At 39.0% G+C, this 26608-nt stretch overlaps 1 protein-coding gene across 1 annotated transcript in view; it reads right to left on the reverse strand.

Moving 5' to 3' along the window:
• GRIP1 (glutamate receptor interacting protein 1) overlaps positions 1-26608 on the reverse strand; it is a 105420-nt gene that overhangs the window by 73248 nt on the left and 5564 nt on the right. The window contains exons 3-5 of the mRNA XM_042815873.1: positions 3983-4118; positions 2911-3056; positions 20-103 (exon numbers count right to left, since the gene is read on the reverse strand). Coding sequence (XP_042671807.1) covers positions 20-103; positions 2911-3056; positions 3983-4118 — 366 coding nt within the window. The remainder of the gene's footprint in view (positions 1-19; positions 104-2910; positions 3057-3982; positions 4119-26608) is intronic.

Here is a 26608-nt window from a genome sequence, read left to right on the forward strand (position 1 = left end):
TTCACATTCAGTAACTCACCTCTTATTACAAACCCAAAAGTGTTCCCCTCTTTATGTAAAGTAACTTCCACAGTTCTGAAGATGACACCTGTTCCTTGTACAGCTAAAAAAAGAAAAAATCCACACTATTAATTATTATTATTATTATTAAGTTTAATTTACACCTTTTCCAAACCAAGCTAGCTGTTTTATTTGTGGCCACACGATTGGATTCTATTACATATCAGTCAGACCAAAGATCTGTCATTAAAACTCACACTTTATTTTGAGATAATTTTGTGCTAGATACTTTACAGGTCAAGATTTTTAATGTGTTTGATAGAATCATAGAATGGTCTGGGTTGGAAGGGACCTCAAAGATCATCTAGTACCAAACTGCACAATGCACAAAGATAGAAACAAAAAACAACAAACTGTATAAAATGAATGCTCTGTGAGGTGCAGAAGTAGTAAAACATCCTGCAATGCCCCAGCCTGCAATAATCCCAGTTTCCAAGGTCCCTGTAACAACTGCCCCTAAGTGCATGCTGACAGCCTATGTGTGGCCCCAAAGACCAGCAGTGCCTTCCTGACTCTTCCTGCCTCTCCCTTGGGATGCTTCCTGCTATGGGATCCTTCTGCCCAAGTGCCTACCTTCACAAAACATGCAAGAATATAGTTTTTTTCTTGGAGTCTTTCAATCCCCATTAAACTTGATTAACCATAACCAGAAAATTTTAAAGTTACTGTAGGGAACCAGAAAAACAAGCCTATGAAATCACATAAATCTCATTTCCTTAGGAAAACAGGAAATGACTCTCCAAAGCACTGCTTTGTCTTGCACTAATTTTTGTTACAACTCAAATATCAGAATGGTGTTATCAACATCCACACAGTTCACTTTCAGCTAGAAACCCTTCATTGATAGAAAAGGATGAAATTATGGAGAGAAGATGACAGCTCTTGCTTTATCCCTATCAACTGAAAGTAGCCCAGTGTACAGCACGAGCTGTATCTTCACTTGCTGTTTGCTTGGTGTGGCTCGTGGCCTCCTCTGGGGAAAGGGAAGCCACGTAGCTCAGCAGTGAGGAAGGGCACACAGCATCCTTCCACCTCAGCAGTGACCACTCAGGCAGCTGTACTTCCACACCAAGCTCAGCTTGAGAGGTGAAAAAAGCCCTTAGCTGTTAGCTACAAGAGGAAGATGCAAGGCAGACAGCTCATGCTCCAGTTTGAAATGCTGAGGTAGCTTGTGCTGAAAATAGAAGCTGGATCCCCCTGTTGTGAGCACTGCCAGCCAGGGAAGGAAGCACTAGGGAGAGTGGGATTACTAGTGCTCAGCCAGATGTAATCCATCATTATTAATGTACTGACATTTCCCCACTCAGAAACCAAAACAGTCCTCTCTCTGAGGGGGAACTGTGACAATAGCAGTAGAACTTCATTATATATGGGGCAGGGAAGGAGGTGCCAGTTCTTCCCCATATGACCTATCAAAAAACTTTTGTTTTTAAGAAGTCACTTTGTCTAGCCTGTTCATCAGATTTAACAGGAACAACTAAACTCCTGATTATCACCAACATTATTAGCCACGCTTGTATGAAGGAATCAGAAGTTCCAAGGACTTAACAAAAAGGTTATGACTACTACTGCAATTTACTGTTGCAAACTCCTGCTTCTGTAGATGAGAGTGGCACATCAGCCAACAGCGGTGAAAATGAAGGAAGCCTACTTAAGTGAGCGCAAAACAAATTATTCTCATATGACAACTACATCTCTAGCAAAATAATTCTCTAGCAAAATAATTCAGTTGAGTTCATCACCTCAAACACTGTGTTTCTGAACAGGAAGTTCCTTTACCACAGGCACACACTAATCAACAGCAAACATTCCAAACATTAAGGCGATTGTCAGGAGGTCATAAAAGCAACCAAATATGTAATTAGACTAACTCTCCAGCTGCTACAAAACAGTGGGGAGTACATTCTCTTCTGAGCACTGATGGATTCTTTGGCTTTTACTGCAATCAAAGTCTTTATTTAAGGATAGAAGAGCTTTCTAGTTGGCTTTGCAGTTTTCTTCTGGCCAAGCACCAGAAAACCTCATCTCCTCCCCTCCAGTGAGCAGCATGAAAGAGCATGCACACTTTTAAAGGTTTTTGGTTCAGCCCCTTGGAGCCACCTGTCATTTACTCTGTCATTTTAGGCCCAGGTTTCCAGCTTACCATTACTCTGGCTTTCATTTAATACCTGAGAGCCTCAATTCCTACTGATTCTCTCCCACTGTGCCAGAGACATAAACATAAAAAGAAAGGGCAAATAAGAGGGAAGGAAGACATTCAACAGCACTCTTTCACTTTGCTGTCAACTTATATTTGCTCTTGAAGACAATCCTGCTCAACAAAAAGTCTTCATTTCACTAATAGAATTCTTGCAGATTTTACCTATCTCTATAGACTACTCCACGGGATCTTCTGTCCCAAAAATAAGATGTTGCCTAAAACTGATGAGAGAAGTGACTGGAAAAATTCCAAAATACGTCATCTGGGAAAGCAGAAGGTGTTGCAAGTGGAGAGAGGGAATAAAGCCAGATATTGATAGGTCTCACCTCAGATCTTACTCTAACATGAAGGATTGTGTTGCCTTAGAATCCACCTAACCTAATTCTCAGTACTAGAAACTGGAAAAAAATAGTGGAAGTTGACAAGACTCAGCTTTGTCATTGGCTGAATTTATGCTCCTAATCTCAGAGCACCTTTGAGAGCATCTCCCTGTACTGCCAACACTTTTTGTATTGTATCCGCATTCTGCAGCCAGAGGAAAAAAATATAAGAAAATCACTAGCAAAAGAAGACCATGACCACATCTACCTCAGTGCTGACAACACATCTGTTATTCTGCATAGGTTTCAGTTTGCTCTGCTTTTACTTACAGACCGGAGGGAGCTCATACTCCACTTCTAAAACAACCCGCTCGCCAACATTCTTCAGCAGACTGATGATCTCATCATGGCGAAATTTGGTCAGGTTGATGCCATTCACAGATTTGATGTAGTCACCTACATCCAGCTGGTCACTCCTAGGAAAAGGTACATATTCTTTTCATTAAAGACAGATCTGGTGGACCAAACCAATTACCTTAAATTATTGTTTAGTAATGGCAAGAAACAGCTTTTTCTATTCACCTAGATTAAAACAAGTTGATCTTTCAAACAGAAAGTAGCCTTTAAGAACTTAATCTAATCTAGTTTGTTAAATATTAAAAGAACATTGTTGCATTATTAATTTCTGATGTACAAAAACAGATGTGCAATATAGGAATTGGATGATTTGGCTGGTTCAGGCAAAGGATATGGGAAAACATCTCCCCATCTTTATCTCTCCCTCTTTGGGATACTTCCAGAACTATTTTTTCAGACAGCAGTAGCCTTCATAGTTAACATCACAGCTACAGGAGACAGGCCACAGCCCAAAAGCATATATTCTGCTCAGTTACTTGGAATGATTCAACTTGACCTTTATCTCCTGACCTGTTTTGCTTATATACAACAGCATTTCATCTTACTCTGTAGTATGCAAGGCAGCTATGACTTTAGTCTTCTTGATAATCTTAAAAGAAGCTAATGAACCACCTTATTTATTATATGACAGTAGAACTAGATTTTCAGTTTTATTTTTATCCTCAATATTTTTTGCTGCTTCTGTCAAGTTTACAAGGACAAAAAATAAAAAAAATTAAAAAAAGGTCAAATTTCTACAATTTAGAAGAAACTTAATTAGTCTCACAATAACTTTTAAATACCTCACTGGTAATACTAGCTTTTGTGAAAGTAGCCTTGAGGGAGGAGGGGGACCAGCTGTTGCCATTTCTGAGATTCTCTGGTCTGATGGCCTACCACTACAGATGCATACAATCAGATATTCGTTAGTGACCTTTCTGATGAAGTACGTATTTCTGAAGCATTCACATCTTATAATGCATTTTGTATCCTGAAATATGGTTACCTAGCAGCGATTCCTCCTTGACGAAGATTAGATACTCTTGGTTTCCCATCCTTGTCGATTCCACCTGATACTGTAAGCCCTAGGGTAGTGCCTTCTTTTTTCATTAATTCAACTATCGTCGAGCCCTTGAATTCCTCTGGTGAAAGAAAATTATTGGCACTATTAAAATTAAATGATGACACAGATGTTGCTTTTCTACAATGTCATCTACTTCCCAAGAAAATAATTGTGTATGTTCATAAGAAATAATATATACGTCTGGAGATTCTTTATGTTACAATTCACAAGTTCTGCTCACAAGGTTTTGCATACAAGTAAATCCAATACACACGTTCTGTAAAAGGTCATTAAAACTACACCAGTATGCCAGTATACTATACAGAGCCAATAAATACAAACCCCAGTAACACTTAAACTAAAGGCAGTTGTTTCACATTTTAGAACATCATCTCCTCTCATTTTCTGTTTCTTCTTCTGAACTTCTATGCTTTAAAAAGCATTTCAGCTTATAACTAAATAGAAGGGTAAAAGACACACTGCTACAATGGGACTAGAAAACTTCAGACTTAATTTAGGCCACTTGAAGACGTCGGTGATAATCAGAAGAATTGAATGTATAAGAATCCAGGTGGAGATTAAATGCATCAGTTTTATTGCTAATTCTTACACAAACAGATTAATGCTCTGATCTCTTAGCTGTGAAGGTCTTCCATAGTCACATGCTATCTGGGATGCCCTCTCTTGCAGTTTGCCCACTTGGCATTCTCTGAAAATGCCAAACTACTGTCATGGAGCTCAACAAATGCTGACCCTCTGGAAGAGACAGCCTGGAGTGCTCAAAAAGAGATGGCCTTATTTCAGGTGGCTGGATACATCAATGTACCTATGCACAGCTGCAGCCATGCTGGAGCCATGAGACACTCATACCTCATGCCTAATGTTTCCAGAGAAGATCCATCAAAACCATCAGCTTCCCAGATATTCTGGGAAAAAGTATATTAAGTCCTAAAGATCAATCCTGAAAATGATGACATTCCAGAAGGATCATCCATCTCTTTGGTTCCTTCTCAGTGTAAATGTGCAGCTTCTAGGTCAGATACAAACAGCACCAAGCACACACTGCAACTACGCTATATCAGCACTGCAATGAACTAGCAACCTTGCCATGGCAGCATAAGACAAAGAGCAGCCCAAGAAACAAGCAAGTTAATTGTGTACATTTGTATGTTCACCCATAAGCATTAGAAGCACAGAATAAGCACTATACAAATGGCAGCAAGGGTCTTTCAGTATCTTTCCCGTATGACTGAGAAGACCACCTCATATGTCATGACTTCAGGATGAAGAACAGCTGCCCTGAGCAACAACTCCCAGGCCTGAGCAATATAGAAGTAAAACCAGAGGGCAGAGAGATGCATTCAGAGGAGCTAAAGCCCTGGTATTCTGTCAACTTCAGTACTGCTTTAATTGAATCTGTTGCAGACATGGCATCACCCTATGGAGGGTCCCTGCTCCATTCTAGCTGACAGACTCTTCTTTCCATTCTGGCTGGTGATGACCTCACTTCAGTTATTCACAGTTCTACCACTGTACAGTATGACTTAAGTGCTTGGGTAAGAATTTTCCTAAGCTTAAAAACCTCCTACTAAGAAAAACTTCTGCATTGTATTCAGTCAGTAGCAAGGGTTGGTCTAACTTTTAAGCAACTATACCAAAAGTGGAAGATTTATTATAATAAGATAGATGACAAGAGACTGTGAGACTGTTCAAGACGTGTTCCTGCCCATTCAGACTCAGACAGTAGCACAGCTACCTCATGCATACAACTTGCCTGGCAACGGAAGAGTTTCAAGCACCAACTGGAAGCTACTGAGCTTCCACAATAATGTTTGTGCACATCTGGCCATTCTGACAGTTCAAAAAGAACAGATGTGATTATCTGCATATGACCATATAGACAAGTTGCATAGCAGTAAGAGACACTATGGAACAAAACACTGTTTTCAGTTTTACAAAATACCTGCAAGCATTCACAGTGGTTATAGGAGTCACACACTGTACTTACTGTAACCAAAAACACTGCACAGTTGCACCCACGATGCACACTACAACCTCAGGTGCTGGGTAGGTGTGCTCTACTTGTTTATTCTGAGTTTATTTGATTCTGAGATCTGGATTCAGAAGGACAATTCCCCTCCTCCCCTCTCTCCCAATCCAAATCCTCCCTTTAACTTCCCAGTAGTACAATCTAATTCTCAGGACTCTCTAAGAATTTTGTTCAACAAACTTTGCTAAAACATGTATAGAGAATATCAGCAATGCACTGAGCATGCCTAATTTTTTGCCATACCATTACACTGCTGTGTTTTTCAATCTTTTAAATAGGTTCTGAGTTTGCAAACAAATGCTGGGAAATACTCTGCTGCTTGAAGTGACCTATGGAACAGATGATCCACACAGTGGTTTAAACCAGCTAATTATTACACAGTTCCTTCCAACTGCTGGCATGGAAAATAATAGCCAGGCTAGCTCTTTCTCACCATCTATTTTGACAAATCTCTGTATACCTCTGCCAAGAGACAGTGACCTCTAGACACTCTCCCTAGATAGGCAGTAGAGATGGATTAGCACTGCAAAGGAAGGTGGTGAGGAATGCTCACTGCTATCTAACAAACAGATTAGGTCATCTAGGAGTACACAACAGTTTCCTTAGGCTTGTCCCCCTGGAAGGTTCTGTCACTTTTTTTCTTTGTAGCATAATCATTACAGGAACAAATTAATCTGCCTAATCTGTTCTTGTTTATGACAGACTCCTGTCCTGCAAAGAGCTCTTAAACTTGATATCCCAGACTCCATTTTTCATCTCCGCTTTTTTAAATCACACACGATTACTCCCTTTCAAAAGCTATATCTGCACTCATCTTATTATTCTCATACACTCATATTACTCATCTGCACTCCTTCTACATTATTGCTACAGACTAATCCCACAGGAATATTATCAAAATGCCCAATAACAGAACAAGACAAGGACTTTATCTCTATAACCTCCTTTCTAACAAGTAATGGCATCCTTATGTGCTATTCTTTAAACAACACAAGGTCAGTCTCTATTCTCTAGGTAACAAAAAGCTACGTTACTTTTTGTGTGTTAAAACCACAATTCATGTATCAGCTCACTCATAATTCATTACTTGCCAACCAGAAAGCTCCTAATTAGTCAGAAGGCTCTGGGGTCCGCTCTTTCCCACATGCACTCCCACAGCACTCAAGACATTAGCATAGTCAGCATCAGAAGGAAAGGCGAAGAAGCTATTTCCAGATTTCTTATAATTTATAAGGAAAACAGGAGTTTAATTTACAAGACTTTTGTTTAATGGCAAACTAAATAGAAGACATGGGCTTAGGCAACAGTATCTTCCTCCTCCACAACCAGTTCGTGAAGTATCAGATGTAGGAACATCATTCTTGCAACACATCTCTGTGATACCAACCACGTGAATTATTCTAAAATGAAACTGCACTGAGAGAAAACAGTTCCAAGTCTATAAAAAAAAGCCCAAATCAATACCATTTTACACTTCAGTCTGAGAAACACACTTGCAAGCTTCCTCCCCTCCTACCACTACCAACAGCAGTAGCACTCGGTGCGGCACAGCTCCCAGCAGGCTCTGAGCACGGGATGAGACCCTGGGGCTGCCCCAGGAATGCCACTGTCCCTATGGGTGACCCTGGGCACACGCCTGTTCCCACAGTTTTGAGGCTGTCCACCTACCTGTGGCATGGGGCTGGGGAATCCCACCGCGTCCTGGAGATGGGCTCATTATGGGGAGTGCAAACGTGCACGCACACTTGTGCACGCATGCAGACGTAACGTGGAAATGAGTTTCCACTCCAGAGAGCTTAGCGTGTATCTCCAGTCCTATAAGGTGGAGCGTACACTGCAGCTGAACTCTGAAGAAAACATTACGCTCTTGATTTTTTTTCTCTTTGTTCCTCATCTGAATGCTTCTCTTAGTCCGCTGCTGCAGTGGTGTGATTGTGTGTGCCCTGTTACGACAGCTGGTGCAAGAAGACTACGAGCTGCAACCCGGGAGACTACAGGGATCCTCAGTGTGGGACAGGAATGCTTCAAAGATAAGCAAGTGTTCAAATACAGGAATGAGTAAATCTCCCTGTAAGAAGATGAGTAAACAGAATAGCTTGCACGTAAGGAAAATCCAAGAAACATCATGTCAAGTTGTTTTTTCTTCAAGGAGAGTACTTTTCACAATGAAACTCCAAGAATTTTAAATACGATCAGACATTTTGTAATTTCCTGCATTTTGATGTATGTAAATCTCATGTTTTAATGAATAAAAAGCGTGGAAAATAAGTTGACTCATGAGATTTCTGAATATGGAACACATTCACTTTCACAAAAAAAAAGATTTAATACTAGGATTCAGAAAATAATTTCTCCCAGAACAACATTTGAAAGCCAAGAGAACACTTAATCAAAATTTTATCACCTATTTTATATATTCCTGAAGTTTTATATCTTAATTTACATATTAAAGTAAAATAGAAAACCTTTTCCCTTTATTCCAGATGCTGTCTTTTTGTTGTTGTTGCTGTTCCCTTCTGTGAAGTTTTCATTTTTAGATCCAAGAAAATGTCTAAAATCAATGCAATCAGGTCAAGCTCCTGCATCCTCCACCTATTCAATGAGTTTGCTCTGTGCAGCCAGGACAGAGCACAAACAAAACCTAACCTAAACGTGAAAGTAAGGCTTGCTTTTATTGACCATTTCCTACCAAAAGACTTACCTAATCAATAAGTAAGTAATTGGTAAGTCTGTTGAAAATACAGTCAGTGCTGTCCTTGTGTGGATTTTCCCTGTATGTCAGCAGAAATTCTGCAGAGGAAACATTTTGCTTTACATTCCAGCAGGCATCTCATAGCTTAATAGGAAACCACATAAGATAAAGTCAATTCTTACGAAACTGACAGCAGTTTGTTATCCTGGGGACATCACGTCTGCTCAGTGTTTCACGTCCTGTGGGTAGGTGTATTTCTCTCAGTATGACAAGAAGCATGTCGGCAGGTGATGAACACTCTGCTCCTTGTTGCCCTTTTCCTGACTGGCTGTCAATACTGGCTGCTAAAACATCTCAATTTTCATTAAAAAAAGGAAAAAAAAGCAAAAAAAAAAGCAAGCAGACCAAAAACGCAATGAAGAGAATCCGAAAACACAAAGCTGACCTCAACCTACTCTGTGCCATCTCCTGAAGCCTATGGACAGGCAGTGCCCAAATGTTGTACAGCTTCCAGTGAGAACAAGGGAAATGGGTAATGCTCACACACTTACCAAATTTGCCTAAAATAGATTTGGTCTATATTGATAGCTATTTTGGAGGTGTACAAGCCTACAGGACAACTTTGCCACTGTAGAAATACTACCTTAAAAACATATGTCTTCCATCAGCATTCATAAACCAGAAGTAGTCTGACTACTGCCTGGCCTAAGCGTGATGCAGAAAAACAAATGATGATATTTTATGATCCACCACAGGCTGCAGTATATGGGATATGATGATACAACTCAGTGAAAATGCTAAGCCTACAGGACATGGCAGGGCAGCATAGTCTATATCTGGGCTGGTTTGTCTCCCAGCTAAAAAGAGCTTTATTCTTGGATTATTTGGTTCTGGGGATGTTTTTCATATTCTTAGGCATAAAAAAGCAGATACCTCAGCAGCAAGATCTCTCCAAATCAAAACATGGGTAGACAACAGGGATGTTCTTCAATTTAGCATCAAACATAAGCACTAAATTTGAAAACCTGTTTATACACTAAAAAACTCAAAATTAGCATAAACATCCTAAACTTGAAAAATTTGAAAGCCTCTTCATTGAGACATCTCTTCAGTGAGACAAGCCATATTGGTTGGTTAGCAGAACTGTACTGCTATCCAGTATACGCCACAGTCATCGAACCACTCACACAGTAACTTCAGTGATTACATTTCAGGAGTAAAATGTTCAGCAGGACCATAAGAATAAGATTCTTCCTACAAAAATAATTGTTTTCGGTGACAGTGGCTGAAAAAAACCTACAATCAACTGTTGAAGAGCTGTATTTCAGTTCATTTTTGAGAGTGACGAGAGTTAAACCATTATTTCCTTTCTATAGGAGTGGTAGAAAACATTTGTCAGAAAATGCAAAAATAGCCAGGCTTGGGATGGGACCACACATAACTAGTTTTCATATCAATACACTGTGAATACAAAACCATTAACCGGAGTTATCTCAAAAGAAATGATGTCATCTGATTCTTCTAGTAGCTGGAGCTACCGGATTAAAAATGTTTAAAACTGCCATTTGAAGGAGATCATCTTTTTAAGATATCTTTTTGTCATTCTTTGCTCATGTGCTCCTTGTTTTCTGCATTGGTGCAGATGTCTATAAAGGTGGAATGTAATGCAGTCCAGAACATCTGCTTAGAAAGAAATTGGAAACATACAACATCAAAGTTTTACAATCCTCTATTATAAGTAAAGAATCAAATTACAAGCTTGAATTCTTATAAGTATATACAAGAACAATCAATGTATTTTAATTAAAGTGGACTTAGAATGTAAGATATGCTTAAATCTTAAGTATAAAAATGACAGAATTACAATTTATAATCCCTGAGAAAATCTTGGCAGAAAAATCCAATTAGAGAAAAAACGATTGATAAATTTATAAAACAATAGAACATCTGTCTCCAGGAAATAGGAATGCTTTCAAGTATTTCTCTAAGAAGATGCAGATTTAATGGAATCACAATATGCAACTTTTTGTTGTTCTTACCTACAAGAAAGAGGAGCCTAGAGCACCACTTTGTACCATGGTGGGAATAAAGACAGTGTGAGCTGCAAATTCACTCAGCAGTGAATTCTAGTTACAGCGGTGTATACAGCTGTAACAGCAGTGTATACAGCTAGAATACAACAGTGTATTCTAGTTACAGCACATTTATCTTCTGAGTTTGCTGTGAATTTCTAACACTTTTGTTGACAGCATTCCTTGGGAGAGTATGTATGTATATGTCGATATCCACCTGCATTGCTTGAGCCCTTGCAGTGATCTACTTCCTTATCTTTGGTAAGGATCTGTTCCACCTTGAGGCCCACCACACTGTCAAGGCAGAGTTTTCTGAAGCAAGGACAAAGGAGGCTTCAGCACAAAAAGCACAGTGATGAATGACTTAATGGTCTCAACCTTTAACAACCTCTTCAATGCACATTTCAGAGCTTTCCGAAGATAAAATCTGCTTCCACACAATGTCAGTTTTTTTGCTTGGGAAGGTAATGAGTAGAATCACAGAATCGTTAAGATTGGAAAAGATCTCTAAGTCTGACCATCATCCCACCTCCACCATGCCCACTAATCACGTCACTCAGTGCCACATCTATATGGTGACTACACCATCTCCCTTGGTATGCCTGTTCCACTCTTTCTGAGAAGAAACTTTTCCCTAAAATCCAACCCGAACCTCCTCTGGTTCAACAAGCCGTTACCTCTTGTCCTATTGCTGTTATCTGAAAGAAGAGGCCGATGTCCACTCTGCCACAACCTCCTTTCAGGCAGTTAAAACAGAACAATACAGTCTCCGCTGAACTATCTCAACACTAAGCAATCCCTCAGCTTCTCCAGCGGCTTCCCTCAGCTGATTCAGACCCCTCACAGTTCCATTCCCCTTCTCTGGATGTCCTCTAGGGCCTCACTACTTTTCTTGTAGTGAGGGGCCCAAAACTGAACACAGTACTCGAAGTGTGGCCTCACCAGAGCTGAATACAGGGGGACAATCACCTCCCTAGTGCTGCTGACCACACTATTTCTGAAACAAGTAGGAAGTACTTTTGAGCTGGATCTAAAATCCACAGTTACCTAAAATCTGTCTCCCAAAGCAGATAAAACACCTGTCTCTTTTTGAAAATCGGCCCATGTTTTGAAGTGCTTCCCTGAACACATGTGTGCATCACTGCTGGATGCAATTGATGAAGAAAGGACAGACTGCATACCCACAGCTACAGCGTATCTTTCAAAAAGGTATCCAACACAACTTTGAAAGATGGAAAACTGCTATGCACACTGGTAATTTCTATTTGGATTTAAGTAGGTAAGTCTCCAATCCCAAGATCTCGTTATACTCCCGCCATTACATTCAGAATATCCCTGAAGATACATAACCATAAACTCGGATCAAATCACTCTTTAATCTTCTTCCCTTTTTAGATTAAGAGCTGCCCAAATTGCTTAGGTTTTTGACAGTTCAGACATGTTTTCCAGCTTCTTTCAATGTTTTAAATCCTCCTGACCTCTGGCTACTAGGTAAGTTTTAGCAATAGTGTCATTACATCCCATTTTTCCATTTGAGTCACCATTTATTTTTACTAAAGGTAATCTGAGTTGCCTGTAATGGCCTACAGCTGATACATAATTTAACATCATAGTTAATAAGTCATATCAGTTTTCCTTTTTTTTTTCTTTTTGACATGGAACTGAGCTCACTTATATCATGGTAAAATGGAAGCAGAAGGATCAGAAAAGAATGTAGTAGCTGTATCATTCCTTTTTGGATAAATGGTTGTGTAAGCACTCAATGACAGATGCTGAATTTTCAAGTGTATATTGAGACTGCAATTTCCTGTAGCAAAGATACCATTTGGAGGAATGGGCCAGTGCAACATTTCCTAGTACTGGGACTAATAAGCAGATACTCCAAGTTTTTAGGGACCACGTGCCTGTTTGTAGGATACCCAAAGCTGAATGACATGTGCACTCAACCTTTCCATTCTGCAGTGTGGAGGGAGATACAGCATGACAAAATGCTTATCAAAGTCTCTGTGTGGAAGATTAGACAACCCTAGTGGACATTTCCTACAGATTTTACCTGCTGTCCTTTGTGCTCAGTGGCCAATGACATGTTGACGGTCTGCTTACTCTCTACCTTTGTTAAAAGCACAGCTCAGAAATACTGATGTTTGGAAAGCAATAGCTCAAAGATAGGCTGAAAAAATACACAGCTATGAGTATTTTAAAAAAAGATTTGATAATGATTCATCTTTTCTCTATACTTCATTCTGATATAAAACTAAAGTTATAAGAATGGCTAAGGGGTGAATTTAGTATGCAGCAAATGCTGACAAATAGGATGCACTGAAACTTTTCATTTGGTGTTGTACAGAAAGAAGTGCCTGTGACAAAAGGACCATTAACTTACTCGACATTCAGTATGAAGAAAACATACTGTCAAAGCCCAAGAACCAGAGTTAAAGAACTATAAAATAAGCTACTGGCTTATATTAAAATTTGCTGAATCACAGGAATACTGATAACTTTAGCTGCCAATAAGCATTCAAATCCACAAGGATATACTATTTCTGTTAAAGACTTTTGCCAATAGGAAAACAAACAAACAAACCAGGAATAATTCAGGCATTTCTTGGTTGCCAGTCTATTCTCTGTAACTCTCTAATCCATCTCTGTAACTTATTCCTCCAGGTTTAATGTATGCATAATGAACTCATGGCAAAGAGGAATGAAGACAGATGCATTCATTTGCATGAACTAACTTATTACATAGTCAAGGTTGCTGGGGAAATCACTGCAGCAAAACAGTAAAATGCACAGCTGCAAGAATATACCTAAGTGAATTCCTCCTTTCTTTAAATTGCCAGTGTATACCACAATTATCACAGAAAGTGAATGGGCACCGTATGAGCACACATTAATATTGCATGCATTAGACTGTGATCAGGCACCGAGCAGCCACAATTGCCATTATCTCACTTGAGAAGACTGGTACTCAAAATCTTTTTCTTTGTATTATTGTACTGCTCAATTGCTTCGAAAAATTGTGGGAGGTTCAGTCACATGACTAAAGCAATCATGGCTGCATAAATCATACATTGCTTGCATGATCCAAATATAACATCAAATGCATTAACCCAAAACAGTTGGATTCTCTAACATCCATTTCTAGCTTCTTTAATGCAAAAAAAGCACCATGATTTGTATTTTAAGTATAGGGAAAAAAAAAAAAAAAGGAGGGGGAATAGTTTTTTATGTGTCAGATTAACACCTGGACAATAACAAATGATTTAATTCATTTTCTTTTAATTCATTAGTTACTGCCAAATAAACTGACCATAGGCTTAGTTACAGACTCAAATTGTGCAGATATAAAAGTCCTTGGGGATGCTGCTCCAGTCCTTAACTTGCATCAGCTATTCAGATTTAAGAGTTTGTTTTATCCCTAATCAACATCCTATGCTAAAGTTTGGACACACAGATGAAGGATACCATATGCCAAGCATGCAGCCACATTTCATGTTTCTGCGATTTTGACAACATTATTTAACTTAACACAGTTAATTAGAGTGCATCATGCCAATTTTAATGCACCTTATGGGGCTTAGATTTGTGCCAACAAAAATGTTTGCCATGCTAGAATCTGTTTTTACTCGTAAGCATGCAATAATCAGTTCATTACAAGGGACAGTAAGATCAGCAATCATTTATGGGTATAATTTTGGATTTCCCATAATTACACTCATACCCTTTGTAAGAGAGAAGGAGAGTCCAACTGGTGGTGTCTAATATTCTCTAAACTGGAGAAGCCTGAAGAATCACTAAAGGCAAATGTTTCTAGAAAGGTTCTATTGTAATTCCTGTAATTATTCTGAAGGTCACCTCCTCCACAATTTTTGTGACTGAAAGTAAATGTTCCTGAACAGAACTATCCAGTAAGCATATTTGTCCTCTTTTTTTTTAAAAAAAAAAAATATATATATATATATATATTTTTTTGCATTTATAAAATACATTCAACTATTGTATAAATTTTTCTTCTAAGTTTGTTCTGCATAAATGCCTTGTAGGTCCCATCCCCAAAAAGCCTTTTCTGCTAAGGGCAGATTTACATTAAAAAATTTCCCCCAGTGTGTTTATGTGAGTGCGGGTAAAACATCAGACCCTCCTACCAGACATGAAATCATAATGGGAAAAAAGAAACCAATAAAATTCAGACTAATTTATCAAGTTAAAAAAGAGAGAGCATGTGATGTCACCACGCCTGAAGCCTTGCTCATTTAGAAACATTGCAAAATTCACACCTCCAACCAGCCTGGTTTCACCTGGCTGCAACAGCTTCCAGGAAAGTCCTAACTTATACATCCGCAGAACACCTGCAAGAAGAATGTCTGCCCTGGATGTTCTTTCCCTCCTTGTTTTAGCCAAGTCTAGAGCAGGTGATCTTCAGACTATTACAGTTCTGTACAATCCTGGTGTTCTTCCCCAGTGGAGAACCACAATAGATGATAACTTATACATAAGAAGAAGCAGGTCCCAATTATTGGTCAAAGTTATTTTTACAGTGCTGCAAATACATTGAAATGTGCACTGGATCAGCACGTAAAATGTTCTAGACTCAACTTCAACTTTCTCCATATGGAAAACAGGTACAATAAAATCTACTCAGCTTGTCAAAAATATTCGGTCTCCAGGCACCCTTAGCACAGATCAGGGAAAGTGCATCTTACTCTACATTACAGGCATGTTCAGTTATTATCCCAGCTGGCTTACTTAAACAGTTTGCCTATTATTTTCAGTGGCGTGAGGTTAAATAAGTTGAGCTCTGTGATTTTTACTGCATTTCCATCCACTGTCTGTTCTCTGCTGCTCCATTACCTTTAGTTAGCGGTTAAGGAATAAAACTCCTGGATTTTAATGGACTCATTAGAGGTTCCTACCTTAACATAAAGTTACAGAAACACATTACTGGGCATCTGGTTTTGTAGCTACAAGTTTGTAATGACTTTCAAATACACTTGCTACATTTTCAAATTTTCAATTCCAAAACTAATAACATATCACAATCCATTCTGAAAACTTTTTGGAAAAGCAAATGTGTTCACTCCCATGTGAATATACTCCATGTACGCTATTTTAAAAATATTATTTCAATTGCACTGCAGCATCAGCTATTTTTGATAGGTTTGGTCTACATTGCTACAGTCTTGGTTTCATGACAAAATTTTCCTATTCGACCTCTGATCAATTTTTATTTTTCATTCTTGTTTACTGAAGCAATGTTCTTGGCATCAATATTCACAGCACACAATCAAATATGATCACCCCTGGCTTACAGTGATACCTAAAATTCAGCTGCAGCACATGTCCTGCTCTTATCTATAGCATTGGGTTTTTACTACCACTGAGGTCGACGCTCATTTTCTGTATCATTTATCTGACAAGTATTTGGGGTCACAATGTCATTCTAAGAAGGGAAGAAAGTCTTGACAGAATCCTTTCTCACAGTTAACTATTAAGCTGGCCCGGTTTGCTTCACTGATAAAATTAATCAGCGCTGAAAATCGGCACTTGTTCCTGCCTGGATTGATATTCACTGTCCTTCCACCAATGTTTTCTATGGATAGAAGCATTAAAGCACTTTCTGTTTTGGCTTCATTCTTATTTTCTCCTATTAAAATACATCTTTTATTTTTTTTTCTGTTCTCCTTTTGTACTCCCTTCAGCTTGTTAGTAAGTGTGACTTTTCTGAAGAGCCTGCATGTGTTTCTTCACACAACATCAGCAGATTCCCAAGAACGTGCAGATATAAAGTGAGAATGGAATCTGGAATTAGGACAAGGATAATAAATAAACACCTGCATCCCACTAGCTAGTATTTCACCTAGGAAGTTAATAATCTAGCACTCTATTAATATAAAATATGAATAGAAACATGCCAGTAAATAAATTATGAAATTAATGCACACAAATAATCCTGACTGCAATCCTGACCCGTGATCAAAATCCTCAGTGGGCAGAATAATACAAACTATGACCATATAAACAAAGCAGTTTTACACAGATTCCTTAGTACGCCTTTGTATTTAGTGATCATCACTCAGATGCTTTATCTCATTCTTCTGAAAGGATGAGAATATTAATAACCAAAGAGAGGGCAGAAGAATCAGAAAAGACTTTTTTGAATAGTTAAAGAAGCATGCCTGGGAGCAGAAGATTGGAGAAGCACGATCTATTTGCTTTAACAAGGGAAAGATTAAAAGGTGATTTCATAATGAAGTACTTAAAAAGGATGAACAGAATTTTGATGAAAGATGACTCTACCACAAATGAGAGGAAGCAGAAACTACATGTATTCAACCTAAAAAGAAAAGCAGCGAGGTTAAATGATCACAAATGGATAAGATGGATTGCAAGCAACTTTAGTAGAATGGATGTTCCTCCAAAGTGTAATTCAAACACAAGATGAAACAGAAGTAAATTCAGGGAAGTTACATATTTTGTATAGATGGCCACCAAGGTCTCTTCTGGCCAACTGACTCTACCTAAATTCACAGCTAAAGATAAAGATAAGATATAAACTGAAAGGATAAGTGCTTTGTCCTTACCACTGCACTTTAAAATACAAAACAAAACCTAATTTGTAACGATGCTGTAGTTAACTTATGGGCTCACAAAAACAGGAAGTCCAACTCCTATATTCTGTGCCAAGAGGCATAAAAGCATATCTTTGTGATCAGGGAGATGCATAAGTATCAAAATACATTCTCTTCTTTGGATATAAGCTTTTTTTTTTTTTTTTAATAAAAAGCATGAAAATGTTATTAAACAAAAAAAAGAAAATTAGCAGTTGCTTCTCCATCAACATGAAACACATTAAACTACTTCATATTTTGGACATAGAATTTTGCAACAAAAACAGGCAATAAGAGAAAACATTAAATTTTTTTTTCCAAGGAGAGCTTTGACCTACTGATACAGTCAAAAAGAAAAAGCAAGTTATTATCTGGATCTGGGATAGTATATTTTGTTGTCACAGAGCTGTTATCTTAGTAGGTGATATATTATCCCTTCGCTATCTCCATTCCCTGAATTTATAATCACTGCAGAAACTGAATGGGAAATTCAGGGGAAAAAAAAACAAACAGATGAAAAGCACACATTAAATTCTGTGAAGAGGAAAACAAACTAGGAATCAGAATATAAACTAGGAATGTCATTAAAGAGACAGGTTGTCTGTAATGTACAAATAAAATAATCTCACAACTGCAAATGATAAAAAAATATTCTCAACTTCTCTCTGCTGGGTCAGAAAACACCATCTAGTCTTTTCTGTATTGGAAAGCAAGAAAAGGCTGTTCTGTACAGTCCTGTCAGTTCCCCAACACCTGGCACTGTGATAATGGAGACTACACTGCTCCAAGGTGTTAGCAGTAATTATTTGCACACCATTTGCTGATTAATTTGTTTGATTCCTTTTGAATCTGCTGTTTGCTGCTTACTCCCCCTGTCTGGTGATGATTCGGGAGGATCATCTCAAGCAAACAATGCAGATATCAGTTTTTCTGTTGAACCCACCTTTATGCAGTATTGGCTGGATTGGTAATAACTTATAGGACAACATCTTAATACACTTCTACTTAAGTGAAAATGATAATGCATGAAAAATTTCTAACACGTTTCCTAAATTTTGAATATATTGAGGAAGCTGAACATCTTTGCAGACTTTTCTCCTCATATCATATTATTTTTCTTAAGACAATCCCCCTCCATTCCTGCTCCTCTCTAAAACCCCAACCTTGCTATCATGTACAGATACAGTGGTCTTCAAGAAGTCAATATCAAGCTTTAGGTACTCAGTTACCTAAAACAAAGAAACTGGCATCTGCAAATGGCTGTTTCACAAGAGACTGCCAAAGAAAAGTTTCACAACTTTTTGGTGGACAACAAAAATTATTGGGATTGATGAGCTTTGTGTTCAGCCACTGACTGTGATCAGTTACACAAGCACACGAGCAGAGATCTCACTGTCTTCATCCCCTCTTACCATGACTTTTAAGGAGCACATGGCTTTCTACCTGTTTGGCTTTTCCTGGTTTCTGTCTCCTCACAAGGCTTCTACAGCCTGCTCTCTCTTCCAACTGAAGCCTTTAAGTGAGAATAAATTTTTCAACAGACATCACCAACCTTCTGAGTAAAGCGAACGAAGTCAGGCATCACAAGGATGCTTTTCCTGTGTGGATTCAGAAAGCAAGCTGAAGTCATGCAGGAAAACAACCAGGAGATGGCACTCCCAACCCCGGGAGATGCCCTGAAGCTCCCCAACATATTTTCAGTCAGAAACAGGTAATGGTCTCAAGTTACAGCGGGAGAGGTTCAGGTTGGATATTAGAAAACAAATTTTCTCAGAATGAGTGGTGAGGCATTGGCACAGGCTGCCCAGAATGGTGATGGAGTCAACGATCCTGGAGGTGTTCAAGCAACATAGAGATGTGGCACTGAGGGATATGGTTTTGTGAGCCTGGTGGTGTTGGGCTGAGGGTTGGACTAGATGAACACACTGTTTTTTTCCAACCTTAATGACTCTATGATTCAACTAACAAATGGCTAGTAGAGCACATGCAAAGGATGGTGCAGAGACACATTTGCTGAATATAGAACTACTCTCTCAAAGTTGCCATCTCTACGCCCTGTTGCAGTAAGTAGAGTATATGCACAGAGCCCAAGAGTGGTGAGAGTTATTTACAGTGTTCTTACAGACACTATATTGGGTTTTATCTTTATCATACTACAAATAGCTAAAAAAAAAAAGCTGAGAAAAAACTGTTGCAGGAATAATGGAGTAAATTATATTTTGAAAGCCTTAAGTTTGGTAAAATTACACACAACTAAACCCAAATATGCATAAATGAAGGTGTCCGGTACCATCAGCTACAAAACTGTTACTGACTGCACCCATAGTATAAATTTATAAAACTGAAAATATTTTGAAGATATTTATCTTCTCAGACATTATCATAGTGGTCTCGTATCAGCTGGATACTTTCAAAAGTGCATTTTTCTAATTATTGCTACTAATGCACTTTCTTTCTCGTTTATCATGAGATGAATGAAATTAGATCTCTCTTCTAATCCCTTTCAGTATTGAAAAGCATTAGTGTGGTAATGTAACTGTTTCTCAGTAAACAAATTTTATAAATAAATCAACAGAAATCTTGTTTAGGTAAGAACTCAGTGGGCTTTTTTCATTTTCTGTGACAGAGATTTCTTTTGAGTTTATCCATGTATGAAACATTTACACGATCCACATGTATGAAACCCATTCCAACAAAGTTATTTTGGTGGAAGGAAGGAGGGGCAAGGAAGAAGACTCCTCTTTTTCAATATTAAATGTAAAAACAAATTCAGAAATTTCCAGTAGAGAGGAGAAGCAAAAAAGATGTAGCTCTGCAGATGCTGCACAGCCCATTTGATAAACCTCCAGCAGGTTAAACAAACACTCTGCAAACAGGCAAGACTATAAATGATACAGCAACTGCAGTCTCTCATCAAACATGAAAATCAGCAAATGACTTTGCAGATATAATAAACACCTCAAGTGCAGAAAAGCTTACTAGTCTGTGATCTGCATTTCACAGGTCAAAGCACTTGCTTCTCCTAGGAAATGACCCACAGTACTAACCATAATATTTGTGACTACAAAGGTCATAGTTAATGGATTTCTAAATGTTAAAAATACCTTCAGTGACAAACCTGAGTTTTCTGTGCCGATTCTAAAAAGCACACAGTAAATGTGTCTACGAAACAAATGCAAATGGAGGAAAAAGTGCTTCTGTAGATGCATACTTCAACTTCCTAGCTCTGCATCTACTGATAAATAGATGCACATGCACTTTATTTTCAGGTTTTACTTCTGTAATGAGCTCTTTTTTTCTACAATGAGAACTACAAAAAAGGAAGGGGATGATTTTGTGGTGATTTCCCCAGGCAAAATATGCTTTTTATCTACAAAACCAGTTAGCCAGAAAACTACTTAACATTCTGGTAAGGAACAAAGGATTAGGCAGATAAGGCTGCATCTGTGAAACCTGAGTGCTTACAAAATCTGAAGTGAAAGGCAAGACCGGTTGTGATGAGGCTGAGGAAGGTGATGGGGGTTACACAGTGTTGCTGGAGAAGGTGGCAGTCCCAAAGCAAACCTCTCCAAGAGACCGACTGAAGTCAGCAGAACCGCATTGGAAGGAAGACAGGATCACTTTCATCACACTTCCACGTGGCTTCCCTGGCACTGGAGCCTGGAGGGCTCCTACAGAAGGAATGGGACGGGGTAAATGTAGGCATGAGAACAGCTGATCTGGAACATACATTGTCTTGTCTATGCCATCCTAATCACAGGGGAAAACAGAACTCTGAAGATGGGTCTGCATGCAGAAAAACCTCCGCCAATGGAGACAGATCATCTGTCCGTCACCTGTGTTGATGATCACTGTGCAACTGGCTCAGACTGCAACAGCTGGGCTACAGCCAGAAAAACCTGAGAGCCGTCTTCTGTCCTGAACAATGGCATTAATGACACTTTTATCCTCATATCACATCACAGGTTTGAATTTTTTATTTAATCCACATGGATTTCTTTTTCATTTCCTCCTATCTCCCTGTATTACTTTTCATATTTCTGTATTATTTCTAGGATTATCTTGTAAAAGAAAAATAATACACAATGTCTAGTCTGCTATTACATTACACTGTACAGACCTTTTTCTCACTTAAATTGTAACATATCACACACACACATTATATTCAGATAGTGCAGTTTTGTATTAGCAGCTCAAGCAAGGGATCACATGTTCTGGCTCTACCTAACCTACACTGGATCCTGGAATTACATATAATTTAACACAATTAATGTTTTTTTCTTATAGCAAGGTATTCTTATTTTCAGGGTTAAGCTGGTATTTCTGCGTGTTACCACAGAACTAAAACCATACCAAGGAAAGTCCTGAGGTCTGTCAAATTCTTTGGTTTCCAGCTGACCTACATCTGAGCTGATGGGTTGAGGGCAGCAGACAAACCCCTCAAGAGAGCCACATTTGGTATAGCCTGAGACACGACGTGAACATTCTGCTGCACAGCAGGCTGGGGGTCAGGGAGGAGGAACATGGGCAGTCTTCTGTGTTTTTATGAACAGATGATGGGATCTGAAAGTGTTCAGAGCCAACGGACAGAAGAAAACTGTGTTCCTCCTTTCGTCTACAACACATATTGTATATCTGACCATCACAGCGGCTGAAAATTCTCAGGGTGTTGATTACTGTTATTACTACAATAATTTATTATGTCATTATTTCTCCTAGGATTATTTTGTGTCCTAAGCCATTACAGAGGATGCTACATCATACAATAATTCTCTTTTTTTTTTTGTTGATAGCAACTCTGTAAATATCATCCTTGCAAGGCATTTTATAATTTTTTTGCTTGCATGTGCTCCATTCCAGCTCAGTAGTTCACAATTCACTAAAATTAAATTTGTTAACATTTCATTTTTATATTAATATTCTGTCACCAAAATCCTCAAAAATGAGGCTGCAAGACTGATAATAATGGTGATAGCAGAGCTGGAGCTGTGGATGCTCTCAGGCTGCGCATCCATTCTGTGTTTCCCCTTGAGCTGGATGGTGAGTTCTGTTTTTAAGATCAAACACAGCCCCAAAATAGGAAAGCTGTACTATAGCATGCTTCAAAGAATCAGGTACACTGGCAAGAGGGTGCACTACTCATGTATGTACAAAGGAACTGAAAAATCTGGTCAGTTTAATTTCAGGCTTCAAAGTCTTGACAATTTTCCTTCAGAGTAGAGTGACCTACTTTAACAACCGAGCCGTTAATACAACTGTGCAACTGCGTACAAAACATGCAAATGATTAATAATAATCATCGTATCTCAGAGAGGAACACAGCCTCCCATGGTGGAAAAAACGTCAGTGGAATACTTTATAACACCCAGTTGGACTTTCCTGCAGGGTTGGCATGAACTCTTGCTATAAAAGCAATCTGCCTGTTCAGCAGATCAGACATCGCTGTGGGTAGGAGGATGCTGGGCGAGCTGCGGGTGGGTTCAGCAGCTCCGGGGATCTCAAGGCTGGCTGAGCTGGAGCATGAGGGCTTTGTGGGATCAAAGGCAGTGTGGTTAGGGCTGAGACATGAAGGAGCACTGGCTGGGGATGTAAGCAGTGCAGGAGGCAGGCAGCTGTGCTGCTCTTCTGTCTCAGAAAAACAGAAACTTCCTCTGCTTGAGAAATACTCCCACTGTGTCTTCTCGTTATTTGGTGCAGATTCACTGAACAGGAATTTTGTGCAGAGAGTGAGAGCTCCAGGTGTGCTCTCCCAGCTAGGCCCTAACTCTGGATTCACTGCGAGTTCCAATGGCCATCCCAGAGCACAACGTGCACTGAGGCCGTTCTGAGCCCCTGAACTCTCCACACCTTTGGAACTCTTCCATAGTGCAGAGGTCTGCATCAATCGATGCAAGAAGTAAGAATTTTTTTTTTCTATTTTGTGTCAAATAGATGGGGCAAAAATAAGCTCTTCCCTTAAAAATACTCTTCTGACCCAAACAAAACTATTCGGAAAATTTAACTGAAACTTCTCATAATTTCAGCCAGAAATAAAACACAGAGAAGTCAGAACACTTCAGCTCTTTTTTTTTTTTTCCCTAATAAAAATTCTATAGAATCAATAAAATCAATAAAAAGTGCTTTCAGAATTGAGCTAAAACCAAAAATCCCTCTTGCTTTAGGTTAAACAAAATATTTTAATCAGCCTCAAATCTGCAGTGTCCTTTTTTCTAACACATAATTATTTTCATGCCTGTGTGATTCTGCTCTAGGTTTCAGCAAGTGAATTGAAAACAGACAAATAAATTAAGCAAGCAATTTACACGGCATTAGTGTCGACAGATTTCTCCATGTTGTTTCAACAGATAAGAAGGCATTGGATTTCAGTCTGGAAAGCGTGGGAACAGCTCTCTCCTGGCCTGCCTGCATTCAGCACCCAGCTAAGGCTCATCTTTAGCTTACGTTTCAAAATGTCTCCTTCACAGCGTCATCAGGTTTTGACACTGTGTCACTGCTGCTGGAGTATTTGCTGCTCCCCATAAAGCTCTCACAGGGGTAGGCAACCACAGAAAAAACATCTTTGACTCAAGTGCTATTGATCCCGAACTTGCTCTGTGCCACGCACACATTTGCTCTCAGGCGTACCAGTGGTAGCCTAGAAACCCATGGGAACCTCAGCCATCTAAACCTAGAGATCAGCCAATGAGAGCACTAGATACTTCAGCTTCAAATGGCAGATGCTTCCAACTGCATCTGTGATGTTGAGGGAAGGGTCTCACCCATGAGCTTAGAGACACATTCATTGCATTTATGTGTCTAACACCAGTTTGGCAATGATAGCTTCCTGGGTGAGCTACAGCATGCAGCCCCACTGCCTCTGTAGTCTACTATATGGGCAGAGTAACAACAGGGGTTCATTATATGAGGGCTGCTTTGAAATTAATGATGATGAGAACACTGAAAAACAGTGTTTTGTGCCTGAGAATTTGCTCTATCAAATAGTGTTATCACGCTCTTTGTATCATTGTAGTTTCCACGGAAATAAATGGGAACTTTCAGACAACCCTATGCACACCAGTTAAGTCTAAATTTCAAGGTTCAGAGAAAAAAATACATTTGTTTCTTATTTTGCACAAGACTGCTTGTCATGTTGATGCTAACTTAAGCCTTTCTTTTACAATTAAGAAATCCTGCTGGCAAAACTAAAACGTTTTGAACAATCATTTATATATAATTACAACACCTACACATCTTCAACATTAAGTCCAGGCCTCAAACTGCAATTATATGAATGCCCATAATTTAAATTAACTATAATTTCATCAATTCCGTAAATCCCTTTGAACAGATCTGCTGCTTGTTGATTTTGTGCCATGTGAAGACATGATAAATATGACATGTACCCTCATCACATGAATAATGTATTATGCATCTTAAGTAAGCCAGTTCTGCTCCAGAGAGAAGCTTAATCCATTCCCTGCTTCTGGGGATGAAAGGAATTAAACTCAGTGCACTGATTTTACAGTTTGTGCTCATTTGACTTTAATTATAAAATGATTATTTCAACCTTTTTTTTCCTGTAAAATAAACCAAGTCTGAGATTCATGTAACCTCTACAGAATTACAGTACTTCTTTGTGCATTTGGTCTTTGCTCATCAACACTGCGCTTTCATTACAGTTAAATGGGAAAGGATAAAAACAACATACTGGGGTTTACAGTTGATACAGCAGTTTCACACCCCACAGTGATGAAAGGTCTTTTTTTTTTTTCATATCTGGTCAAAGAGAGGAACAAAGAAAGGAATCCCCTTAAGTGAATATGCATGTTACAAGAAGGAACCTTCAACAGGCACAGGGAGATGTCACAGTCTTGTGTTACACTGGAAGATTTAGATCATGGATCCTAGAAATATGTATTTACATGCATCTTTTCACAGACTAAACCTGTGGAAAGCAAAGGATAGGATCATTTACCTTTCTTTAAAAAAAGGAGAAATAATAAAAAGAAGATTTCTCCTGGCTGTAATGGCCAGAACATTCCTTGGGAATAAGATGGGACATGTACAGTCCACGTCTCAGGAATGACAGAGCATCAAGTGGCTTGGACAGCTATGCTGTCAAAGGTACTGCCAGGCCTCAAGCTTGAAAATAAGTGCCTTGGGAATGTAATATTGTATCAAGCATATGTCTGGAGGAAATAGCACCGAATGCTTTCCATACAGCATACGCCCTCTTGATTACTGACATTAACTCCTGCTGACATCTCTCCATCCAAGTTTAGAAGAATTTACCAGAGTCACTGTATTGCACCTTCCCTTCCCAAAGTTGTTTAGAGCTGACCTACATACTGTCAGAAGTCAGATCCTGACCCCAAGCAAAACCAAAAGCAGCTGCAATACATTCTGTCTCAACCTAGTGTTACTAGGGAACACAACTGATAGTCCTCTTGCTACCAAAACACTTTGCTGAGATGTGTCTGCATCTGTGGCAAGAGAACCAACAGTGTGGATAGACTGCCCACAGACAAGTAAGAGTAGATGCTATTTAGAAGGCCAAATTTTCTAAGTGCCAGAAAGGATATAAAAGTTCAGGGGATGTTTCCACAAACTTCAGTTAAAACTCCTGAATGTTGGTTACTTCACAAAATACTGCTTAGTTTTATAAAGGTATTCATGCACCTAAATTCACAATATTCCTTGCACTAGAACAGCTACTTGTCAAGACATGAAAACATTATTATTATTATTATTATTATTATTATTTACTATTCCATCACCTCAATGCCATTTATACTTTGGGCTCCTAAGGCAGGGAGTTGCAACAAGGTGTGAAGACAAATGTCTTCACACTACTGAAAAGTGAACGCACAGAAGAACACACAAAACGACAAACAGTGTACCTCACCAAATGCTTGTCAGTGCTGACACTCTGACGTAACTCTGACTCACACACAGCACACACAGAATCACAGAATGGTTTGGGTTGGAAGAGTCCTTTAAGATCCTCCTAGCTCTTACTCCCTGCTACAGGCAGGGACACCTCCCACTAGACCAGGTTGCTCACAGCCCAATCCAGCCTGGCCTCAAGTGCTTTCAGGGAGAGAGCATCCACAACGTCTCTGGGCAACCTGTTCCAGTGTCTCACCATCCTCACAGTAAAGAATTTCT

Source organism: Centrocercus urophasianus, unplaced genomic scaffold, assembly GCF_019232065.1.
Source record: "Centrocercus urophasianus isolate 14NV4802_14NV808 unplaced genomic scaffold, USGS_Curo_1.0 seq_15, whole genome shotgun sequence".
Classification (NCBI taxonomy): domain Eukaryota; kingdom Metazoa; phylum Chordata; class Aves; order Galliformes; family Phasianidae; genus Centrocercus; species Centrocercus urophasianus.